At 50.7% G+C, this 21,669-nt stretch overlaps 2 protein-coding genes across 3 annotated transcripts in view; one reads left to right on the top strand and one right to left on the bottom strand.

Annotated features, from left to right (window-relative positions):
- Positions 1-11,178, bottom strand: part of QPCTL (glutaminyl-peptide cyclotransferase like) — an 11,677-nt gene extending 499 nt beyond the window's left edge. Inside the window, exons 1-6 of one of the 2 annotated variants that reach the window (XM_032262606.1) lie at positions 10,758-11,178; positions 10,110-10,253; positions 7,378-7,659; positions 4,968-5,120; positions 4,768-4,867; positions 1,186-1,302 (exon numbers count right to left, since the gene is read on the bottom strand). In XM_032262606.1, the coding sequence (XP_032118497.1) occupies positions 1,186-1,302; positions 4,768-4,867; positions 4,968-5,120; positions 7,378-7,659; positions 10,110-10,253; positions 10,758-10,964 (1,003 nt within the window). In that variant the 5' untranslated portion in view covers positions 10,965-11,178. The remainder of the gene's footprint in view (positions 1-1,185; positions 1,303-4,767; positions 4,868-4,967; positions 5,121-7,377; positions 7,660-10,109; positions 10,254-10,757) is intronic. The other variant, XM_032262607.1, reaches the window with a different exon arrangement.
- A 162-nt stretch (positions 11,179-11,340) lies between these two features.
- On the top strand, positions 11,341-18,607 carry SNRPD2 (small nuclear ribonucleoprotein D2 polypeptide). The gene is made up of 3 exons (XM_032262608.1): positions 11,341-11,782; positions 14,405-14,584; positions 18,327-18,607. Coding segments are annotated over exons 1-3 (357 nt in total). The 5' UTR covers positions 11,341-11,780; the 3' UTR covers positions 18,502-18,607.
- Positions 18,608-21,669: the final 3,062 nt, after the last annotated feature.

Genomic DNA, 21,669 nt, shown 5'->3' on the forward strand with positions numbered 1-21,669 from the left:
AGTCTCTCTCTGTCGCCCCGGCTGGAGTGCAGTGTCTCGGTCTCGACTCACTGCAGTCTCCGCCTCCCAGGTTCCAGCAATTCTACTGCCTCAGCCTCCTGGGTAGCTGTGATTACAGGCAGAAATCATGAGGCCCAGCTAATTTTTGTATTCTTAGTAGAGGTGGGGTTTCACCATGTTGGCCAGGCTGGTCTCAAACTCCTGACCTCAGGTGATCCACTCACCTCGGCCTCCCAAAGTGCTGGGATTACAGGCGTAAGCCACCTCGCCCAACTCTGGCACTTTTTTTTTTTTTTTTTTTATATTTTTTCCCCCTGTCGCCTAGGCTAGAGTGCAGTGGCTTGATCAAGGCTCACTGCAGCCCTGACTTCCCAGGCTCAGGTGATCCTCCCACCTCAGCCTCTCAAGCAGCTGGGACTACAGGTGCACACCACCATGTCCTGCTAAATTTTTGTATTTTTAGTAAAGACAAGATTTATGCCATGTTGCTGGTTTCAGACTCCTGGGTTCAAATTCCTCCCGCCTCAGCCTCCCAAATTGCTGGGATTACAGGTGTGAGCCACCGTGCCCAGCTGCAAACATTTCTTGAATGCTTGCTATGTGCTGGGCGCTCGTCCAAGTAAGGTCTTTTTTCTTCTTCTGCTTCTTTTTTGTTTCACAGACCCTTTAACAATGACCAAGTAAGGTCTTTATAGGTATCAGCACGTTCAATCCCCTCAACAATACTCTTAAGACAGAGAGTATTAAGGCCGGATGCGGTTGCTCATGCCTGTAACCCCAGCACTTTGGGAGGCTGAGGCGGGTGGATCACAAGGTCGGGAGATCAAGACCATCCCGGCCAACATGGTGAAACCCCGTCTCTACTAAAAATACAAAAATTAGCTGGGCGTGGTCGCATGTGCCTGTAATCCCAGCTACTCCGGAGACTGAGGCAGGAGAATAGCTTAAACCTGGGAGTCGGAGGTTGCAGTGAGCCGAGAGCCTACCACTGCACTCCAGCCTGGGTGACAGAGTAAGACTCTGTCTCAGAAAGAAGAGAGAGTATTATCCCCATATTACAGATGAATAAAAGCACAAAGAGGTTAAGCCACTTAGTACCATTCCCCAGCCTTGGGAAGGGGACATGCCCAGTTCCAATTGGGGCTTCCTTGGTTGTCCACCCTCCTTGCTCCCGGCAACAGGTACCTCTTCGGAGGAAGGGGATGTGGTCGTCTTCCACGGAGCCAATGGGCTCCCCGGGTTGGAAGTACATCACTTCCTGGGGATGAGACTGCAGCAGGTTCAAACGGTGCAGACGCTTCTCTGGAGGTGGGGGTGATTTGAGAGGAAGGGTTAGTCCTTAGCAGTCAAAAATCTCCAGTTCACAAATCGGAGGAGGGCAGAGCACCCAGAGGTAAAGCCCTGGTCATCCCAACAGGAGTGAATGCCAGTCACTCCTTCCTGTGGCCTTGCTATGTTTCTGGTTTCATTCAATCCCTCTGAATCGAAGACAAAGACACCCTTTTTTTTTTTTTTTTTTTTTTTTTAAGAAAAGATCTTGTGGCTGGGTGCGGTGGCTCATGCCTGTAATCCCAGCACTTAGGGAGGCTGAGGGAGGTGGATCACCTGAGGTCAGGAGTTCGAAAGCAGCTTGGCCAACATGCTGAAATCCTGTCTCTACTAAAAATACAAAAATTAGTCTGGGCAAGGTGGCTCACGACTGTAATCCCAGCACTTTGGGAGGCTAAGGCGGGTGGATCACGAGGTCAGGAGATCAAGACCATCCTGGCTAACACAGTGAAACCCTGGCTCTACTAAAAGTACGAAAAATGAGCTGCGCATGGTGGCATGTGCCTGTAGTCCCACCTACTCAGGAGACTGAGGCAGGAGAATCCCTTGAACCCAGGAGGCAGAGGTGACAGTGAGCCGAGAACATGCCATTGCACTCCAGCCTGGGTGACAGACCGAGACTCCATCTCAAAAAGAAAAAAACAAAGATTAGCTGGGCGTGGTGGTGGGCGCCTGTAATCCCAACTACTTGGGAGGCTGAGACATGAGAATTGCTTGAACCAGGAAATGGAGGTTGCACTGAGCTGAGATCAACTCTGTCTCAAAAAAAAAAAAAAAGATATTGCTCTGTCACCCACACGGGGTGCAGTGAAGCAGTCACAACTCAGTGCAGCCTTAACCTCCCCAGCTTAAGCGATCCTCCTCTCAGCCTCCCAAATAGCTGGGACTTCAGGCACATGTCACCATGCCTCTGTGTGTGTGTGTGTGTGTGTTTGTGTGTGTGTGTTTGTGTGTGTGTGTATAAACAGAATCTCCCTATGTTGCCTGGGCTGGCCTTGAACTTCTGGGCTCATGTGATCCTCCTTCCTTGGTATCTTAAATTGCTGGGACTACAGGCATGAGCTACTACATCTGGGTCCCCTGGCCATTTTACAGGTAGAAAACTGAGACTCAGAGAAATGAAGCCACTTGTCCAAGTTCACCCAGCTGGTAAGATTGGAAACCACGGCTGTCTCACCTTAGGGCCCCTGTCTGGTAATCATTATCACTAATCTCTAGTTCCTTAGACAGACTAAGGAGGTAGAGAAAGGCTGAATGAGCATTTATTAATTAATTTTTTTTTCTTTTTTTGTGATGGAGTCTCTCTCTGTTGCCCAGACTGGAGTGTAGTGGCACAATCTCGGCTCACTGTAACCTCTGCCTCCTGGGTTCAAGTGATTCTTCTGCCTCAGCCTCCTGAGTAGCTGGGACTACAGGCACGCACCACGATGCCCAGCTAATTTTTGTATTTTTTGTAGAGACAGGGTTTCACCATGTTGGTCAGGCTGGTCTTGAACTCCTGACCTTGTGATCTGCCTGCCTCGGCCTCCCAAAGTGCTGGGATTACAGGTGTGAGCCACTGCACCCAGCCGAGCCTTTATTTTTAAAAACAATTTTTAATTTTTTTAACTTTAATTAATTTTTGTGACAGAGTTTTGTTCTTGTTGCCCAGGCTGGAGTGCAATGGCTTGATCTTGGCTCACTGTAACCTCTGCCTCCCAGGTTTAAGCAATTCTCCTGCGTCAGCCTCCTGAGTAGCTGAGATTACAGGAATGTGCCACCACGCCCAGCTAATTTTGTATTTCTTAGTAGAGACGGGGGGTTCTCTGTGTTGGTCAAGCTGGTCTCGAGCTCCTGACCTCAGGTGATCTGCCTGCCTCAGCCTCCCAAAGTGCTGGGATTACAGGCATCAGTCACCAGGCCTGGCTTTATTTATTAATTTTTTTGAGCAGAGTCTCACTCTGCCACCCAGGCTGGAGTGTAGTGGTGCAATTACAGCTTGCTGCAGCCTTGACCTCCCAGATTCAAGTGATCCTACCACTTCAGGCTCCCAAGTCACTGGGACTGCCACCATGGTGGTACCACCATGCCCTGCTAATTTTTTTCTTTTTTTTCTTTGAGACAGAGTCTCACTCTATTGCCCAAACTGGAGTACAGTGGCGTGATCTCGGCTCACTGCAACCTCCATCTCCTGGGTTCAAGCGATTCCCCTGCCTCAGCCTCCCGAGTAGCTGCGACTACAGGCACATGCTACTATGCCTGGCTAATTTTTTGTATTTTTAGTAGAAATGAAGTTTCACTGTGTTAGCTAGGATGGCCTCTATCTCCTGACTTTGTGATCCACCCACCTCGGCCTCCCAAAATGCTGGGATTACAGTTGTGAGCCACCATACCCGGCCTTTTTTTTTTTTTTTTTTTTTTTTTTTTTTCAGACAGTCTCGCTCTGTTGCCCAGGCTGGAGTGCAATAGTGATCTCAGTTCATTGCAACCTTCACCTCCCGAATTCAAGCAATTCTCCTGCCTCGGACTCACGAATAGCTGTGATTACAGGCATACACAACCATGCCTGGCTATTTTGCATTTTTGGTAGAGACAGGGTTTTGTCCTATTGGCCAGGTTGGTCTCGAACTCCTGACCTCAGGTGATCCGCCCACCTCAGACTCCCAAAGTGCTGGGATTACAGGCATGAGCCACCACGCCCAACCTAATTTGTATTTGTGTGTGTGTGTGTGTTTGTGTGTACAGCGATGGGGTTTTGCCATGTTGTCCAGCCTGGTCTGGAATTCCTGAGCTCAACTCATCCACTCACCTCAGCCTCTCAAAGTGCTGGGATTACAGGTGTGAGCTACCAAGCCCAGGTATTTTTTTTCTTTCTTTCTAAGGTTCAATTCAGGTTTTTTTTTTTTTTTTCCCAAAGACAAGATCTCATTCTATTGCCCAGGCCAGAGTGCAGTGGTACAATCTTAGCTCACTACAGCCTGGACCTCCCAGGCTGAAAAGATCTTCCCCAGTAGCTGGGATGACATGCATGCCACTGTACCCAGCTAATTTTTCTTTTTTTGAGACGGAGTCTCACACTGTCACCTGGGTGGAGTGCAGTGGTGTGATCTTGGCTCACTGCAACCTCCGCCTCCTAGGTTCAAGTGATTCTCCTGCCTGGGATTACAGGCACATGCCACCATGCCCAGCTAATTTTTGTATTTTTAGTAGAGATGGGCCAGGGTGGTCTCGGTCTTCTGACCTCATGATCCTCCAGACTCAGCCTCCCAAAGTGCTGGGATTACAGGCATGAGCCACTGTGCCCGGCCACTAATTTGTTTTTAAGAGATGGAGGGTCTCCCTATGTGGCCCAGACTGGTGGATGAGCCTTTAGAGGGCAGGTGCCTGTCCCCCCTCAGCTTGCCATCCTGTGCCCCATAGCCCAGGTGTGCTGGGGCCCACCTCCGCATTCACTCTTACCAATACTCCTCAGCCGATGGAACCAGCGGAGCGTGCGAGGGAAGTGGCTGTAGAACGTGGGATTCGGGGCTCCCAGGAGATCAAGAAGTATAAAGAGCTCCTAAGGAGAGAGGCCAGGACTGGAGGAGCCTGAGCAGGATGATGCAAACCCCGCTTCACCTCTCCCTCCCTCACCAGAAGCCAGGGGACCCTGGTCTTACAATAGCCTGGATCCTGGTGGGGCCGGGACTGTGAGGTATAGACTCCATGAGCTGCGCCAGGTGCCGGGAGCCGTAAAGGGAGTCCTTGGGTCCCCACTCCTTCAGTGCCTCTTCACCGTCCAAGAAGAGCAGCTGCAGGGTCACCGGGGCTGCCTGTGGGAGCAGCGGGGGGGTGGCCAGACCCAGCTCAGGACTAGCCCGCAGCCTCAACACACCCATATTTCTTGCCCGCTTGCACAGCGTAACAGAACAAATGAGGTGTCCTCATTCATAGAACGTGGTAGTCAAGAGCACAGACTCCAAGTCCAATTGTCTGGGATCGAAGCTGTTCTTGGCTGCTTCGTAACAAAGGAGACACGGGGAAGTTATTAACTTCTCAAAGCATCAGCTTCTTCATCTATAAATGGGGTTAATAAAAGTTCCCCTTTTTTTTTTTTTTTTTTTTTGTGACATGGAGTCTAGCTCTGTTGCCCAGGCTGGAGTGCAGTGGCGTGATCCAAGCTCACTGCAACTTCTGCCCCCAGGGTTCAAGCAATTCTCCTGTCTCAGCCTCCCGAATAGCTGGGATTACAGGTGCCTGCCACCATGCCTGGCCAATTTTTGTGTTTTTAATACAGACAAAGTTTCACCATGTTGGCCAGGCTGGTCTTGAACTCCTGACCTCAAATGTCTTGGCCTCCCAGAGTGCTGGGATTACAGATGTAAGCCACTGTTCCTGGCAATAATAGTTCTTTTCAAAGTATGAGGTTTGAATCTGGGTCTTAGAACAGTGCCTGGCATATAACTAAATAAGGGTTATCTCTGATTATTATTCCTTAAGCTCAGTTTGGTTAAAGAGACAGACACACAAATGAATAATTATACACACAGTGAAATGCAGTAGAGGCAAATGCTTCCGAGAACTATAGAGGGCATAGGAAGGATGCTGGGGGATGACCTGGCCTGGAGAGGGCGTTGGGTCTTTTTTTTTTTTTTTAATAGAGATGAGGCTTCACCATGTTGGTCAGGCTGGTCTCAACCTCCTGACCTCCTGATCCATCCACCTCGCCCTTCCAAAGTGCTGGGATTACAGGCGCCTGCCACCATGCCCAGCTAATTTTTTGTATTTTTAGTAGAGACGGGGTTTCACCATGTTGACCAGGATGGTCTCGATCTCTTGACCTCGTGATCCACCCGCCTCGGCCTCCCAAAGTGCTGGGATTACAGGCGTGAGCCACCGCGCCCGGCCTGGGAAGGCCTCTTTGAAGAGGTGACATCTGAGTGCAGAGTAGAAAAATATCTCCGAAAAGTATATCTTTTTTATTTTTTTTGAGATAGAATCTTGCTCTGTCCCAGGCTGGAATGCAGTGGCGCAATCTTGCTGCAGCCTCCACCTCCCCGGTTCCCGACCTCTTGATCCACCCACCTTGGCCTTCCAAAGTGCTGGGATTACTGGCATAAGCCACCATGCCCAACCTTTTTTTACATTTTTTATAGAGATGGGGTCTCCCTATGTTGCCCAGGCTGCTCTTGAACTCCTGGCCTCAAGCAATCCTCCTGCCTTGGCCTCCCAAAGTGCTGGGATTACAGGCCAGAAAAGCAAAACAAACAGCAAAGTGCAAATGCCCTGAGAGAGAGCGAGCCCTGTGGGTTTGCTGAACCCAGAGGAGGTGGGTGTGGCTACAGCAGAGTGAGCAAGGGGTGAGGGGAGGGAGATGGGGCTGGAGAGGCAACAGGGCACAGCTCCTGGGCCAATCAAAGAACTCTGGATTATGCTTGGAATGAGGTGGGAGCCCTGGGAGAGTTTGGGGGAGAGGAAAGAGGATCTGACATCCAGGAGGTAAACAGATCTCTGTGGCAGCCAGGCACAGTGGCTGGAACCTGTAATCCCAGCACTTTAGGAGGTCAAGGTTCGCAGATCACCTGAGGTCAGGAGTTCGAGACCAGCCTGACCAACATGGTGAAACCCCGGCTCTACTAAAAATACAATATTAGGCTGGGTGCAGTGGCTTACACCTGTAATCCCAGCATGCTGGGAGGCTGAGGGGGGTGGATCACAAGGTCAGAAGCTCAGGACCAGCCTGGCCAACATGACGAAACCCCATCTCTACCAAAAATATAAAAAATTAGCCAGGTGTGGTGGCACATACCTGTAATCTCAGCTACTCGGGAGGCTGAGGCAGGAGAATTGCTTGAACTTGTGAGGTGGAGGTTGCAGTAAGCCGAGATCACGCCACTGCCCTCAAGCCTGGGCAACAAAGTGAGACTCCATCTCACAAAAAAAAAAAAAAAAAAAAAAAAAAAGATCCCTGTGGCTCTGCATGGAGTAGAGTGGGAAGACGAGACGGATGACAATGACCAGGCATGGGAGGGTGGGGACTTGTGGAAAAGTGGAGGTAGCCCACCACCCTCCCCCGCTCCTGCTCCTCACCTGTTCTTTGGCTCTGCTCAGCTCCAGGTCAAGTGCCTGGGCCAGCTCCAGCATCAGGGCACAGGGCACAGCCGAATCTGTGGCCCCCACAAAGGGAGTCGACCCAGGTGGGAAGAGCTTCGAGTCGTAATGGCAGGCGAGGGTGAGGTGACGGGCAGCGCCCGGGTCCAGCGTGGCTACCACATTGCCAAAGTCCAGTGGCCCCAGGGGCGTCGAGGCCATGAAGGGATCCAGCTCCACATGCCAGCCTGCTGTCAGGGACCGCAGCGTGGCCTCCAGGAACTAGCAGCAAGAGAGAAGTGGGAGGGTGGACGGGACTGGGGAGAAGGTGGGGAAAAGGGCCACGTGACCTGAGCCATGCAGAACAGACTGGTTGACTCTAAAGCCCCACTCTGATTTAATGGATTTTTTTCTTTCTTTTCCTTCCTTCCCTCCCTCCCTCCCTCCCTCCTTCCTTCCTTTCCTCCATCCCTCCCTCCCTCCCTCCTTCCTTCTCTCTCTCTTTCTTTCTTTTTCTTTTTTTGAGATGGAGTCTCATTCTGTCACCCAGGCTGGAGTGCAGGGGCTCAATCTCGGCTCACTGCAACCTCCGCCTCCCAGGTTCAAGCCATTCTCCCACCTCAGCCTCCTGAGTAGCTGGGGTTACAGGCGCCTGCCACAATGCCTGGCTAATTTTTGTATTTTTAGTATAGACAGGGATTCACAATGTTGACCAGCCTGGTCTCAAGCTCCTGACCTCAAGTGATCTACCTGCCTCAACCTCCTAAAGTCCTGGGATTACAGGTATGAGCCACTCTGCCAGGCCCCCTACTCTGATTAAAATCATTCCCTTGACACACTCCTGCTGAGTACCTACTGGGTGCCAGATGTTGGGGTGACCCTACGTCTTGAAGCCAACAGACTCATCACAGCTTACCCTTAAATAGCTCTCACTGTGTGCTAAGCTCTGTTCTAGGAACTGTACAGGGTAGGGATTGCCAATACATGACCCCATTTTGCAGATGAGGAAATGGGCTCAGAGAGGTTAAGAAACTAGTCCAAGGCCAGGTGTGGTGGCTCACGCCTGTAATCTCAATACTTTGGGAGGTTGACGCAGGTGGATCACAAGGTCAGGAGATTGAGACCAGCCTCATCAACATGTCTAAATCCCATCTCTACTAAAAATACAAAATTAGCCAGGCATGGTGGTGCACACCTGTAATTCAAGCTACTTGGGAGGCTAAGGCAGGAGAATTGCCTTAACCCGGGAGGTGGAAGTTGCAGTGAGCCGAGATTGCGCCACTGTACTCCAGCCTGGGCCACAGAGCAGGACTCCATTTCAAAAAAAAAAAAAAAAAGAAAGAAACAGAAAAAAAAAAAAAACCTAGTCCATGGTCACAGTCTTTTTTTTTTTTTTTTAAGATGGGGTTTCAGCCGGGCGTGGTGGCTCACGCCTGTAATCCAAGCACGTTGGAGGCCAAGGCGGGCGGATCACCTGAGGTCTGGAGATCAAGACCATTCTGACCAACAACATGGTGAAACTCCATCTTTAAAAAAAAAAAAAAAAGATGGGGTTTCACCATGATGGCCAGGCTGGTCTTGAACTCCTGACCTCAGGTGATCCACCCACCTCAGCCTCCCAAAGTGCTAGGATTACAGGCGTGAGCCACCATGCCTGGCCCCATGATCACAATCTAAGTGAATGAGGTAGCACTGGGACTCAGGCAATATTTAAATGACTTTTTTTTTGTGTGTGTGATGGAGTCTCACTCTGTCACCCATGCTGGGTCACAGTGGCACGATCTTAGCTCACTGTGGCCTTCACCTCCCGGGTTCAAGTGATTCTCGTGCCTCAGCCTCCCGAGTAGCTGAGACTACAGGTACCCACCACCACGCCCAACTAATTTTCTATTTTTAGTAGAGACAGGTTTCACCATGTTGGCCAGGCTGGTCTCAAAGTCTTGACCTCAAGTAATCTGCCTGCCTCAGCCTCCCAAAGTGCTGGGATTACAGGCATAAACCACTGCACCTGGCCTTTAAATGACTCTTGATGCTTTCTGGGAAACAATAGATGGATTGCAGCACCAGCTTGGTGCCAACCTGCTTGGGTTCAAACTCTAGGTCTATCACTTTCTAAAACTGTTATTTATTTATTTATTGAGACGGAGTTTCGCTCTTGTTGCCCAGGCTGGAGTGCAATGGCATGATCTCAGCTCACCGCAACCTCTGACTCCTGGGTTCAAGCACTTCTCCTGCCTCAGCCTCCAGAGTAACTGGGATTACAGGCAGGCGCCGCCACTCCTGGCTAATTTTTTGTAGTTTTAGTAGAGACGGGGTTTCTCCACGTTGGTCAGGCTGATCTCCAACTCCCCACCTCAGGTGATCCTCTGGCCTCGGCCTCCCAAAGTGCTGGGATTACAGGCGTGAGTCACCACACCCAGCCAAGGTCTACCATTTATCTGTAGGATTTGCACAATGTGTATAACCTCTCTGAGCCTCAGTTTCCCCATCTGCATAATGAAGATCATATTGGTACCCACCTTATAGGGCTGTCTGTTGCCTATGCCTAGCACACAGTAAGCTTTTGGTGGGGGCATTAAGGTAGGCAGTACTAGCATGGGAGTCTAGAGTCCGATTAACTCCAGTCAGTGCTCCAGTTCCTCCTCTTAGGTCCTTTGGGATCTTGAACAGGATGCTTATTTCCGATTCCCTGGAGGGCTAGGGGGTCAGGGACTGGAGGTGGGTCCCTTTACCTTTCTGACTTGCAGATTTCCCGGGCTGCCTGGGGTTCGCACAACCAGGAGAGGGCGCAGATAAGTGCCCCAGAGACGCTGCGGGTCCAGTTGTCCCACCACCCTCCGCAGCCGGGCTTCGGGGAGGCTTCCAACCAACGGGACCTTGAGAAGGAGGTGGGACAGGGAAGGGAAGAATGAGGGCAACCCCTAATTTCTACCCTACCCCGGGCGCCGTCACTCCCAAGGGGCCCCGGGTCCTCTTCCCAATCTTCGGCCTCCAGCATCACAGACTTCTAGGATAAATCCAAGACTCGGGAAAAGTCCTTCCAAGCCCATCTGCTCCAGCCTACCTCAAACTTGATGGGGAAATCGAGGTCCAGTGAGAGAGAGGGGAAAGGTTCGGGACTTTTCCAAATAGTTGACCAGAGGCGTAGAACCCTGAACCCCCTGTCTCACTATTTCAGACCCTTCCTCTTAAGAGGATGCTACTGTTGCAGAATCAGCCCGAAGCCTTATTCCTTTGGTAAGGGACATGGGCTGAGATGACAGAGACGGTGACACCTGCGGTTAGGGCCGTACACTAAAGCCACGTCAACCCTAGGCTCTAGGTAACAGGGGGTTGGGAATGAGGGTCCCCGGGTTGTCTGGGTCCCCGCCCAGCCTCACCCGCAGCTCCCGGCCCAGCGGCAGCTCCTCAGTCCTGCGGTGCCAGCCGCTCCAAATGGTATAGAACGCCGAGCCCACGGCCAGGGCCATCAACAGGGGCAAGAGCTGAACCCGCGGTAGCAGGCGGCGCTTCGGCAGCGAAGGTGGCTCCATGAAGCCACGTTCCCCGAGCCGCAGGCGGGGCCGCCCGCGGCCCCCGGAACGCATGGCAGCTTTGCCCTGAAACCAGTCCCAGACCGCGGATTGAGTTTAGGCCCAGCCAAGTTCCACCCCATGGAATCGATGGGCCAATGAGCAACAGCAGCGGCTGCACCAGCGCGCCCCACAGTGAGCAGTGACACCAACGAGAACTGTGGTCCTGAGGACACGCCTCCCAGCCGCCCTTGGGTATTGGGGTTGGTTCCCCTGAGAATTGCACGGCCCAAAAGAGAGCGTAAAAGGGGTAGGCTCCGCCTTAGCGGAGACGAGAAAGCCAATGAGCAGGGTTTGATCGTGGAAAACATTCGCCTTCCCGGGCGCATGTCTATGCCCCTTCCCGGATGTAGGCACGGGATTGGTGGCGCAGGGTCGGAAAGATCAGTAGAAACGTCAATAACCCGTCCCAGAGGGAAGAGGGGCGGTGCCCATTTCCGAAGCGAGGAGCAGATTGGCTTCACGGAGGCCGTGCCCCCGAAGTCAAGGCTGGCGGGCATTTGGAAATAGCTTGTCATTTCCCTCCTTCAACCTGTACCATTCTACAACAAAATGGTCTGAATCAGACCGCCTTTCCTTTTCTCTTCATTGTCATGAACATCTGCCCAGTGTGGTTCCGACTGGCCTCGAAACCCCACCCGAGGCTTTAATTCCATCATTGTGCGCCATTGGTGGGAAATGCTACGGCAACAGTCCACGCCTCCACTTGCTGGTTGGCTTTGCGCAGGCGCCACCGGAAGTGGGTCGCAGGAAGAGGAAGTCCCGCCTCTCTCTCCTCAGGCGGCAGCAACGCGGAGGAAACCGGAGTGAACCGAGAGCTTAGTGACCAACATGTGAGGCCCGGCTAAGGCATAGGCGGCGGGAATGAGGTTGAGGGTGGGAATTTGGCCGATTGAGGGTGGGAAGCGGTGAGCAGAGCTGGGGGGCAGGGGTGAGCAGAGCCGGGGGACAGGGGCAAGACGTTTTAGGGCTGGAGCGTCCTGCTTTTCTCCTGATGAGTTTGAGAACGGGCGTGCGGCCTTTGGCGCGTCATGAGTTCGGAGGAGGAGAAGCTTAATTAGATAACGCGCTGGGCCGGGCGCGGGGGCTCATGCCTGCGATCCCAGCACTTTGGGAGGCCAAGGCAGGAGCATTGCTATGACACAGGAGTTCGACACCAGTCTAGACAACATAGCGAGACCCCGTCTCTACAAAAAAAATTTTTTTAATTATGAAAAACATGTTTTAAAAGATAACAGGATTGGGGGGGTTCCTATATAATTAGTCCTACTGAAATGAATGTTAAGGGGCAGCAATCTTACGAATACTGGAGGAGGGAAGTTAGGACTTTTTTTTTTTTCCTTTCTTGAGACGGAGTCTTGCTGGAGTGCAGTGGAGCGAGCTCCGCTCGCTACAGCTTCTGCCTCCCATTTCAAGCGATTCCCTTGCCTCAGCCTCCCAAGAACCTGGTACTACAGACGCGCGCCACCATGCCTGGCTAATTTTTTTATTTTTAATAGAGACGAGATTTCACCATGTTGGCCAGGATGGTCTTGATCTCCTGACCTCGTGATTGACCTGTCTCGGCCTCCCAAAGTGCTGAGATTACTGGCATGAGCCACCGCGCCCTGCCAGAAGTGCGGACTTTTAGAAATAATGATTTCAAATAAGGGACTTATCCTGATCATTTGAGTTGGAGACGGGTATGTTTTCCACCTAATTCAAACCTTCTACAGATAATGAGTCATTGGCATGATTTTGTGCATTTATTAGTTTAGCAAATATTACATTGAGTGCTTATGTAAAAGACACCGTTTAAGTCACATAGGATACATCAATGAATGAAACTTCCCATCCCTAAGGGGGGAAAAAAAGTCTCTCTCTCTCTCTTTTTTTTTTTTTTGAAAGAGAGCCTTGCTCTGTCACTCATGCTGGAGTGCAGTGGTGTAATCCCGTTTCACTGCAACCGCCACCTCAGGGTTGAAGCGATTCTCCTGCCTCAACCTCCTGAGTAGCTACGATTATAGGTGCCCGCCACCACTCCCAGCTAACTTCTGTATTTTTAGTAAAGAGCAGGTTTCACCATGTTGGCCAAGCTGGTCTTGAGCTCCTGACCTCAAATGATCCACCTGCCTCCACCTTTCAAAGTGCTGGGATTACAGGTGTGAACCTCTGAGCCTAGCTGGGGTTTTACTTTATACACTGAGATGGGGGAGCCATGGGAGGGTTTTGTTTTGTTTTTTTGTACTTTGAGTAGAGATGGGTTTCACCGTGTTGGCCAGGCTGATCTCAAACTCCTGATGCCAAGTGACCCGCTGTCTCGGCCTCCTGAAGTGCTGGGATTACAGGCATGAGCCACCACACCCAGCCCCTGGGAGGGTTTTGAAGAGTGGCATGTTATGATTTAGGTTTTAGCAAAACCCCACAGACTGTCGTGGAGCATGAGTGGAGGCAGAGAGACCAGAAAGATTCTAGGACAGAGATGATGGAGGCTTATGCCATGATAAGAAATGGCCGTTTCCTACAGATTTAATGTAGGCTATGAGGGAAAAAGAGGAATCAGGTTGACAGAGTGTTTGCCCAGAGGACTAGAGGTATGGAGTTACCGTCAAAGCAGATGGGGAACACTGTGGGTAGGATAGGCTCGGTTGGTTGGGTGATTTGGATCCCTATCTAGGACATAAACAGTTGAAAATGTCTGTTATGGCGGGCACGGTGGCTCATGCCTGTAATCCCAGCACTTTGGGAGGCCGAAGCGCATGGATCACCCGAAGTCAGGAGTTTGAGAACATCCTGGCCAACATGGCAAAACCCCGTCTCTACTAAAAATACAAAAAAATTAGCTGGGTGTAGTGGTGGTCACCTGTAACCTTAGCTATTCGGGAGGCTGAGGCAAGAGAATCGCTTGAACCCAGGAGGTGGAGGTTGCAGTAAGCCGAGATTGCGGCATTGCACTCCAGCCTGGGTGACAGCAGGTCTCTGTCTTAAAAAAAAAAAAAAAAAAAAAAAAAGGCTGGCATAGTGGTTAATGCCTGTAATCCCAGCACTTTGGGAGGATCACCTGAGGTCAGGAGTTTGAGACCAGCCTGGCCAACATGGTAAAACCCCATCTCTACCAGGAAAATACAAAAATTAGCTGGGTGTGGTAGCAGAGATCTATAATCCCAGCTACTCTCAGGTGCGTGAGGCAGGAGAAATCACTTGGGGCGGAGGTTGTGGTGAGCTGAGATTGTGCCACTGCACTCCAGCCTGGGGAACAGAGCAAGGTTCCATCTCAAAAAAAAAAAAAAAAAAGAAAGAAAGAAAGAAAAAGAAAATGTCTGTTAGGCGTTCAGTTCATGATACCCAGAGATAAGGCTGAGCAGGAGGATGGGTATGCTGGGACAAGGTTGGGGAGACTTGAGGCTGAGGCCCTGACCACCCATTCTCACAGCTCCAGCCTCTCTCACTTACGGGTTTTGCGTTTGTCCATGCAGGAGCCTCCTCAACAAGCCCAAGAGTGAGATGACCCCGGAGGAGCTGCAGAAGCGAGAGGAGGAGGAATTTAACACGGGTCCACTCTCTGTGCTCACTCAGTCCGTCAAAAACAACACCCAAGTGCTTATCAACTGCCGCAACAATAAGAAACTCCTGGGCCGCGTGAAGGCCTTCGATAGGTGAGTGCTGGGTCCTGGAGGTGTTCTGTTCAGACCTATCCCAGCTCTAGTCTGAAGAGCCCAAAGACAGGTTTCTCAGAAGGCTGGGGTGTATGGCCAGGCGCGGAGGCTCATGTCTGTAATCCCAGCAGTTTGGGAGGCCAAGGCAGGCAGATCACCTGAGGTCAGGAGTTCAAGACCAGCCTGGTTAACATGGCAAAACCCTGTCTCTACTAAAAATTTAAAAGTTGGCTGGGGGTGGTGGTGTGTGCCTGTATTCACAGCTACTCACGAGGCCAAGGCACGAGAATCACTTGAACCCAGGAGGTGGAAGTTGCAGTGAGCCGAAATTGTAGTACTGCACTCCAGCCTGGGTGACAGAGTGAGACTCTATCTCATAAAAGAAAAGCCTGGGGTCTAAGCACCCTAAAACCCCAAGGTGTGATTGTCTCTCAGTGCCCCTCCAGTTGTGCAGTGTGGCAGTTATGGGCATATACTGGGAAGCCAGCCTGCCTGGCTTCATGCCCCAGCTCTGCCTCTTAGGTAACCTTCAGCAAGTGACTGTTTAGTTTATACAGTGGCAGTCATCAGAGAGGGTCTGTCTGAAGAGGCAACAGTGAACAGACTTGAATCAGAGGAGGAAGCAAGCTGGGGTCTGCATGTTTCAGCCAGTGAGAACAGTAGGTCATTTTTCCTCTCTGGGCTTCAGTTTCCTATTTGAAATATGCATGCGCGCCTATAGTCTCAGCTACGCGGAAGGCTGATGCATAAGGACCGCTTAAGCCCGGGAGGTAGAGGTTGCAGTGAGCTGAGATGACGCCTCTGGGCGCCAGAGTGAAGACTCCGTCTCAAAAACAAAAAAAGAAAAAGGAAAAAAAAAGAAATACATGCATCATCATACCCTTCATGGAACAATTGTGAGGATAAAGGATGTTATGCATGAAAAGCACTTGGCACGGTCCCTGACACATAAATGCTCAGCAAGCACACAACCTGCAGGCTTTCATTCATTAGCATTTGGGAAGTACTTTCCTCAACAGTGCGCTGAAGCTGAATTCGGGAACGTTTTTGCCACTAGCTATTCTGTGACCGTCATCAAGTCTTTCACTCTGAGCCTCAGTTTCCTTTTAGCTCAGATGAGAATAAGAACAACAGGAAGTATGAAGCACAGGAGGCAGATAGACCTGGCTTCGAACTCCATCCCGCCATACTTTAGTTTCCCGCACTAGAGGCTTATTGTTGTTTGTTGTTGTTGTTGTTTTTTGAGACATGATCTCACTCCGTCACTTAGGCTGGATTGCAGTGTCACTATCATGGCTCATAATGACCTTGACCTTCTGGCCTCAAATCTGCCTACCTCAGCCTCTTGGATAGCTGGGACTACAGGTGCACGCCTCCACACCCAGCTAATTGTTCTATTTTTCGTAGAGATGAGGTCTTGCCATCTTTCCCAGGCTGGCCTCAAACTACTGAGCTCAAGTGATTCTCCCACCTCAGCATCCCAAAGTGCTGGGATTACAGGGATTACAGCTGTGAGCTACCACACCTGGCCTTATTCTTTTTTTTTAAGTTGAGTTTTTTTCTTCCCTTTTCTCTGGCTTCCTCCTCTGCCCCCAACCTCTTCACCCCGCTAGCCTGTCATCCTAGCATGTATTCTGCCACTTTAGACTCACCTGCACTGCAATCCATGCATTCACGCAGTCCTCTGTGGTGTTAGTTAACAGCTTTATGAAGCTATAATTAACAGGATATTCTAAAAGTGCTTTTAAAACAAAACCTGGCCAGACATGGTAACTCACACCTATAATCCCAGCACTTTGGGAAGCCAAGGCAGATGGATCACTTGAGGTCAGGAGTTGGAGACCAGCCTGGCTAACATGGTAGAACCCCGTCTCTACTAAAAGTACAAAAGTTAGTTGGATGTGGTGGCGGGCACCTGTAATCCCAGCTACTCGGGAGGCTGAGGCATGAGAATCACTTGAACCCAGAAAGCAGAGGTTGCAGTGAGCTGAGATTGTGCCACTGCACTCCAGCTTGGGTAACAGAGTAAGACTGTCTCAAAAAATAATCATCATCATCATCTCCAACGGCCTTGTGAGGAAGGTACTGTGATTGTCTTCCTTCTTAAAGGAGGAGCAAAAAAAAAAGGAGGAGCAAACTAGACCAAGGTGGGTGGATCACCTGAGGTCAGGAGTTCGAGATCAGCCTGGCCAACATGGCAAAACTCCATCTCTACTAAAAATACAAAACTTAGCCAGGCGTGGTGATGCACTTCTGTAATTGCAGCTACTCAGGAGGCTGAGGAAGGAGAATTGCTTGAACCCAGGTGCAGGGCTGAGGGCCCCACAGGGTCGTGGTGAGCCTTATGCCGTGCTGAGGCACAGGATCTGAGAAATAAAGAGACAGGACACAGAAGTACAAGAAAAATGCAGCTGGGCTCAGGGGGCCACGCCACCTCTAAGCAGAGTCAGGCGAGGCTCTGAATGTCCAGAAGCATGAGTATTTATTGTGTATAGGTTAGTGGGCAGGACAGTGAGTGAAATCATCTTTAAGGATAGTGATAGGGTCATGAGCAATAAAACATGGGGTCCACCCCCATTAGGTCACCTAGGCCAGGAGGTGGACAGTGCGCAGCAAGGGGCCCGTTTCCATGAAGGCAAGGACCGTGTGTAGTAAGGGGCCCATCACCGAGGCTTGTAGGTGGGCCGTGTGCAGTGAAGAGGGTGCAGTGTGCAATACTTCTATCTATGGGCAAACAACTACTAAGATTTATAGGAGGATGCTTTAAGTCACATAGCAGTGGCAGAGCTGTCAAGGTTACCACCACCTTCTGGCAGCTTCCAGTGAGTTATATGGGAAGATGTTTTCAAGCAGCACAGTAGCAAGAGCTGATAAAGTTGACAGTCACAAAGGTGGATTGCCGGTCTGAGGGCAGCCTTCCATAAGAACTGGAACAAGGTCCTACAACTCCTTTATCAGGAGGAGTGGCTCTTGCCCCCAGCCTGCCATACAGCAGGTATCTTTATGATACTGAACGCTGCCACCTGGGCCATGGATTCTTGGGCTGGTATAACTGTTTTTCCCTTAAATCATGCTCTGCACTGTGTCTGCTCTAGGCATTCCTCCGATTATAAGCTGCTTATTCCTTAATTCGTGCTCTGTACTGTGTCCACTCTAGGCACTCCTCCAATTATGAACTAAGATATAATTATAGGTATATATGTAGGGAAATATTCTTTAGGCACTCATACTATCAACTATTATATGATTATATATAGAGGATTATATAAAGGGATTCTTTAAGCCCTAATTCTATAAACTAATATATGATTATGTAAAGGATTATATAAAAGGAAATAGCTGAGTAGTAACACTGTAAAGTGAGATATTCTTCAAGCCCTAACTGTGCCAGGGTTCTGCTTAGCTCTCATTCCTCGGTGCCTATATGGGGGGTTACCCACACCCAGGAGGGAGGTGGAGGTTGCAATGAACTGAAATTGCGCCACTGCACTCCAGGCTGTGGGACAGGAGCGAGACTCCATCTCAAAAAAAAAAAAAACAAGCTGTCACAGAGAGGTGCAGTCTTTTGCCTCAGCCTCAACCCAAGGACTGGCAGAGTTAGCCTGGCAGCTTGGTCATCCTGGCCTAGCACCTGCACCCTTCCCCAAGCCGTGTTGCTGGAGGGGGCGAGCAGCAGGCAGTAGAGCGGGCTGTCAGAGGCATCCCCTCACGCCCAGTGCCTCTCCTCCCTGTTCCCCACCAGGCACTGCAACATGGTGCTGGAGAACGTGAAGGAGATGTGGACTGAGGTACCCAAGAGCGGCAAGGGCAAGAAGAAGTCTAAGCCAGTCAACAAAGACCGCTATATCTCCAAGATGTTCCTGCGCGGGGACTCAGTCATTGTGGTCCTGCGGAACCCGCTCATCGCCGGCAAGTAGGAGCCACCTATCCCTGTCAGTCAACAGAACTCACTCCCCGGTCCTACAGAGACCGCTGCCGCTGGTGTTGAGAACAATAAAGCTCTGTGTTTTTTTTTTCTAGTGGTATCTGTTCCCAGAGCCTTGTGAGTGGGATGGCTTCAGGAGGGCTTGGGGGAGGCAGCTGGTATAGGACTGAATGCTGGGATCAGCACCCCTGAGCAAGTGGAGAGGCCCTGGCTCTGCGCCATTGAGTCCTCACTTTCCCCATCTGCAGAGCAAACAGCTTGGATGGAAATGAGCACCCAGCTGTGGTACTGGAGAATGTTTTAGCTCTCCTGCTTTAATCTTTCTGAGCATCTTCTTCTCATTTTGTAGCTCTCTTTGCCTCTCATTATGAGTTGGTCTCGCTTGATCAAAGTATCTTCTGGAGGCAGTCAGATCACCTGAGGTCAGAAATTCAAGACCAGCCTTGCTAACATGGTGAAATGCCATTTCTACTAAAAATTGGCGAGGCGGGTGGATCACCTGAGGTCAGGAGTTCAAGACAACCCTGTGTCCACTAAAAATACAAAAATTAGCCCGGCGTGGTGGCGCGTGCCTATAGTCCCAGCTACTTGGTAGGCTGAGGAGGCAAGAGAACAACTTGCAGTGAGCTGAGATTGTGCTACTGTGCTCCAGCCTGGGTGACAGAGCAAGACTCCATCTCAAAAAGTATATATGTGTATCTTTTGGCCTTTTTTTACATTTGTCCCTTCAGCAAACATCCCCCAAATGCCTCCTCTGTGCCCAGCCCTGTGTTGCAATGCAGGGGCACCAGGTACCCAAGAGCCCCAATCTACCCTCAAAGACAAGAGGATTAGACAGGTGATTTTAGCAGTCAGTACCGCCAGCACGGGGCTGAGGTGAGAGCATTGCTTGAGCCCAGGAGTTGGTGACCAGCCTGAGAGAATGGTTGTGAGGTTTATAGACATATCTATAAACTAAATCTATATCTGTAAACTAAATAGATAAGAAAGAGAAAAAAGTACCAGGCATGGTGGCTCATGCCTGTAATCCCAGCACTTTGGGAGGCCTAGGCAGGTGGATCAGCTGAGCTCAGGAGTTTGAGACCAGCCTGGCCAACATGGTGAAACCTTGTCTCTACTAAAAATGCAAAATTAGCCAGGCATGGTGGTGCATGCCTGTGTTCCCAGCTACTTGGGAGGCTGAAGCAGGAGAATAGCTTGAAACCAGAAGACGGGTTGCACAAGCCAAGATCGCGCCACTGCACTCCAGCTTGGGCAACAGAATGAGACTCCCTTTCAATAAAAAAGAGAAAAGAAAGCACTCAGTAGCTAAATACTGCTAGTGATGCTGACTAACACTTGCCGAGCTTTTTACGTGCCTGGCCAGGCTTAGCGCTTTTGAAACATCCCAACAGCTCTGGGGTGGGCCTGTTAATTTATTCCCTTTTCCAGAAGAGGGAACTGAGACACAGAGAAGTGATGTCACTTCCCAGGAGCAGCCAGCCAGGAAGTGGTGATGCTGTGATTTAAACTCACCTCCCGAGCCTGTGGCTTCACTCCTGAGCTCTGCTGCCGCTCATATTCAACTTTATTGCCCTTGAGAGGAATTCTCTGACAAATACTGGGAGATAGATGGAGATGGGAAAGGGAGGCGTTACGTATTGGGGGGATTAAGGATGTTCCCTGTGTTGCTGTGACACACACGTTGTGTGCTCTCCGTATCTTTGGGTTTTTTCTTGTTTGGTTTTGAGACAGTCTCATTCTGTCTGCCAAGCTGGAGTGCAACAGCACAATCACGGCTCACTGTAGCCTTGACTTCCCAGGCTCAAGTGATCCTCCTGCTGTCCTTTTGTAGAGGTAGGATTTTGCTTGTTACCCAGGCTGGTCTTAAAACTCCTGGGCTCAAGTGATTCTCCCACCTCAGCCTCCCAGAGTACTGGGATTACAGGTGTGAGCCACTGTGCCTGGCCCTCCACCCATATCTTTGTCTCTGCCTTTGTCTCTGTCCTCTGGATATAGGCAAGCACCGGAAGGGTGCAAGAGTTAGCAGGCCTGAGGTCAGTGTACACTCGGTGAGATGTGTGGCCTGCTCTGAGCTGTGAAAGGCACATCCTAGGGCCAGGCTTGGTGGCTCATGCCTGTAATCCCAGCACTGTGGGAGGCCGTGGTGGGAGGCCGAGGCCGGCGGATCACGAAGTCAAGAGATGGAAACCATCCTGGCAAACATGGTGAAACCTCGTCTCTACTAAAAATACAAAAATCAGCTGGGCATGGTGGTGCATGCTTGTAGGCCAAGCTGCTCAGAACCCGGGAGGCAGAAGTTGCAGTGAGCCGAGATTGCGCCACTGCACTCCAGTCTGGCAACAGAGGGAGACTCCATAACTAAAAAAGACAAGGAAGGGGGGAGGGAGGCAGAGAGAGAGGGCCTGAGAGCATTGTGCCAGAGCTGGGACCCTGCAGCAATGAGAGCACTGATACGCAGAAGGCAATGGGTTGTGGGTTATAAAGGTGTATATTTACTATGTCTAATTGCAGAACATCTGTGGGGTGGATACTAAAGCTATCCCATTTTATAGATAAGATCATTGAGGCCAAGAGAGGGTAAGCAACTTGCTCACGGTCACCAAGTTAGGAAATAATGGTGGTACTATTTCCAAACCCGGGGAGCCAGGTCCTCACGAACAGTCTTATCTCTTGGGTAGCAAGATGGAGCTCCAGTATCCTAACTTTATAGAAAGTTGGGGCAATGGTGCTGTCACAGGAGGTCACCTGGGGTTTTGTTCCGATACAGGAAGCAGCACAGCCCTGGAGTCCCAGTCTGGGTGCCGATCCTGCCTGCCTTCCCCAGTTGTTGACTTGTACTTACTGAGAAATAGAACTTGGTTTCCCCACCTTGCAGGCTGGCACCAAAGATTCCAGTCCTGGTAGCTCCGCTCAGCTTGTCTACATTTCCTTCCTCAACTCCTGCCCCGCAGGCTTTCTATTGCTCCCGCCTTTAGAGGGTGAAACGAAAGCAGAGGCAGCAGGAATAGCCCTTTGCAAACTGCCCCAGCGTTGCCCACACACCAGCTCCAGGCAGGGTCCTAATTGTGACTCGTGGACGTGTCAGGTGACCCTAGGATGCAGGTACCATCTGTTTGTATGCCTCGCAGAGATCACATGTAACATGGCCACTTGGGGA

Source organism: Sapajus apella, unplaced genomic scaffold (genome assembly GCF_009761245.1).
Source record: "Sapajus apella isolate SASKATOON/1434 unplaced genomic scaffold, GSC_monkey_1.0 scaffold130, whole genome shotgun sequence".
NCBI classification, from domain to species: Eukaryota; Metazoa; Chordata; class Mammalia; order Primates; family Cebidae; genus Sapajus; species Sapajus apella.

Bases quoted from the DNA above. Each gene is read 5' to 3' on its own strand.
- SNRPD2 (XM_032262608.1), top strand. The intron at 14,585-18,326 runs GTGAGTGCTGGG...GTTCCCCACCAG, and splicing joins CGCGTGAAGGCCTTCGATAG to GCACTGCAACATGGTGCTGG.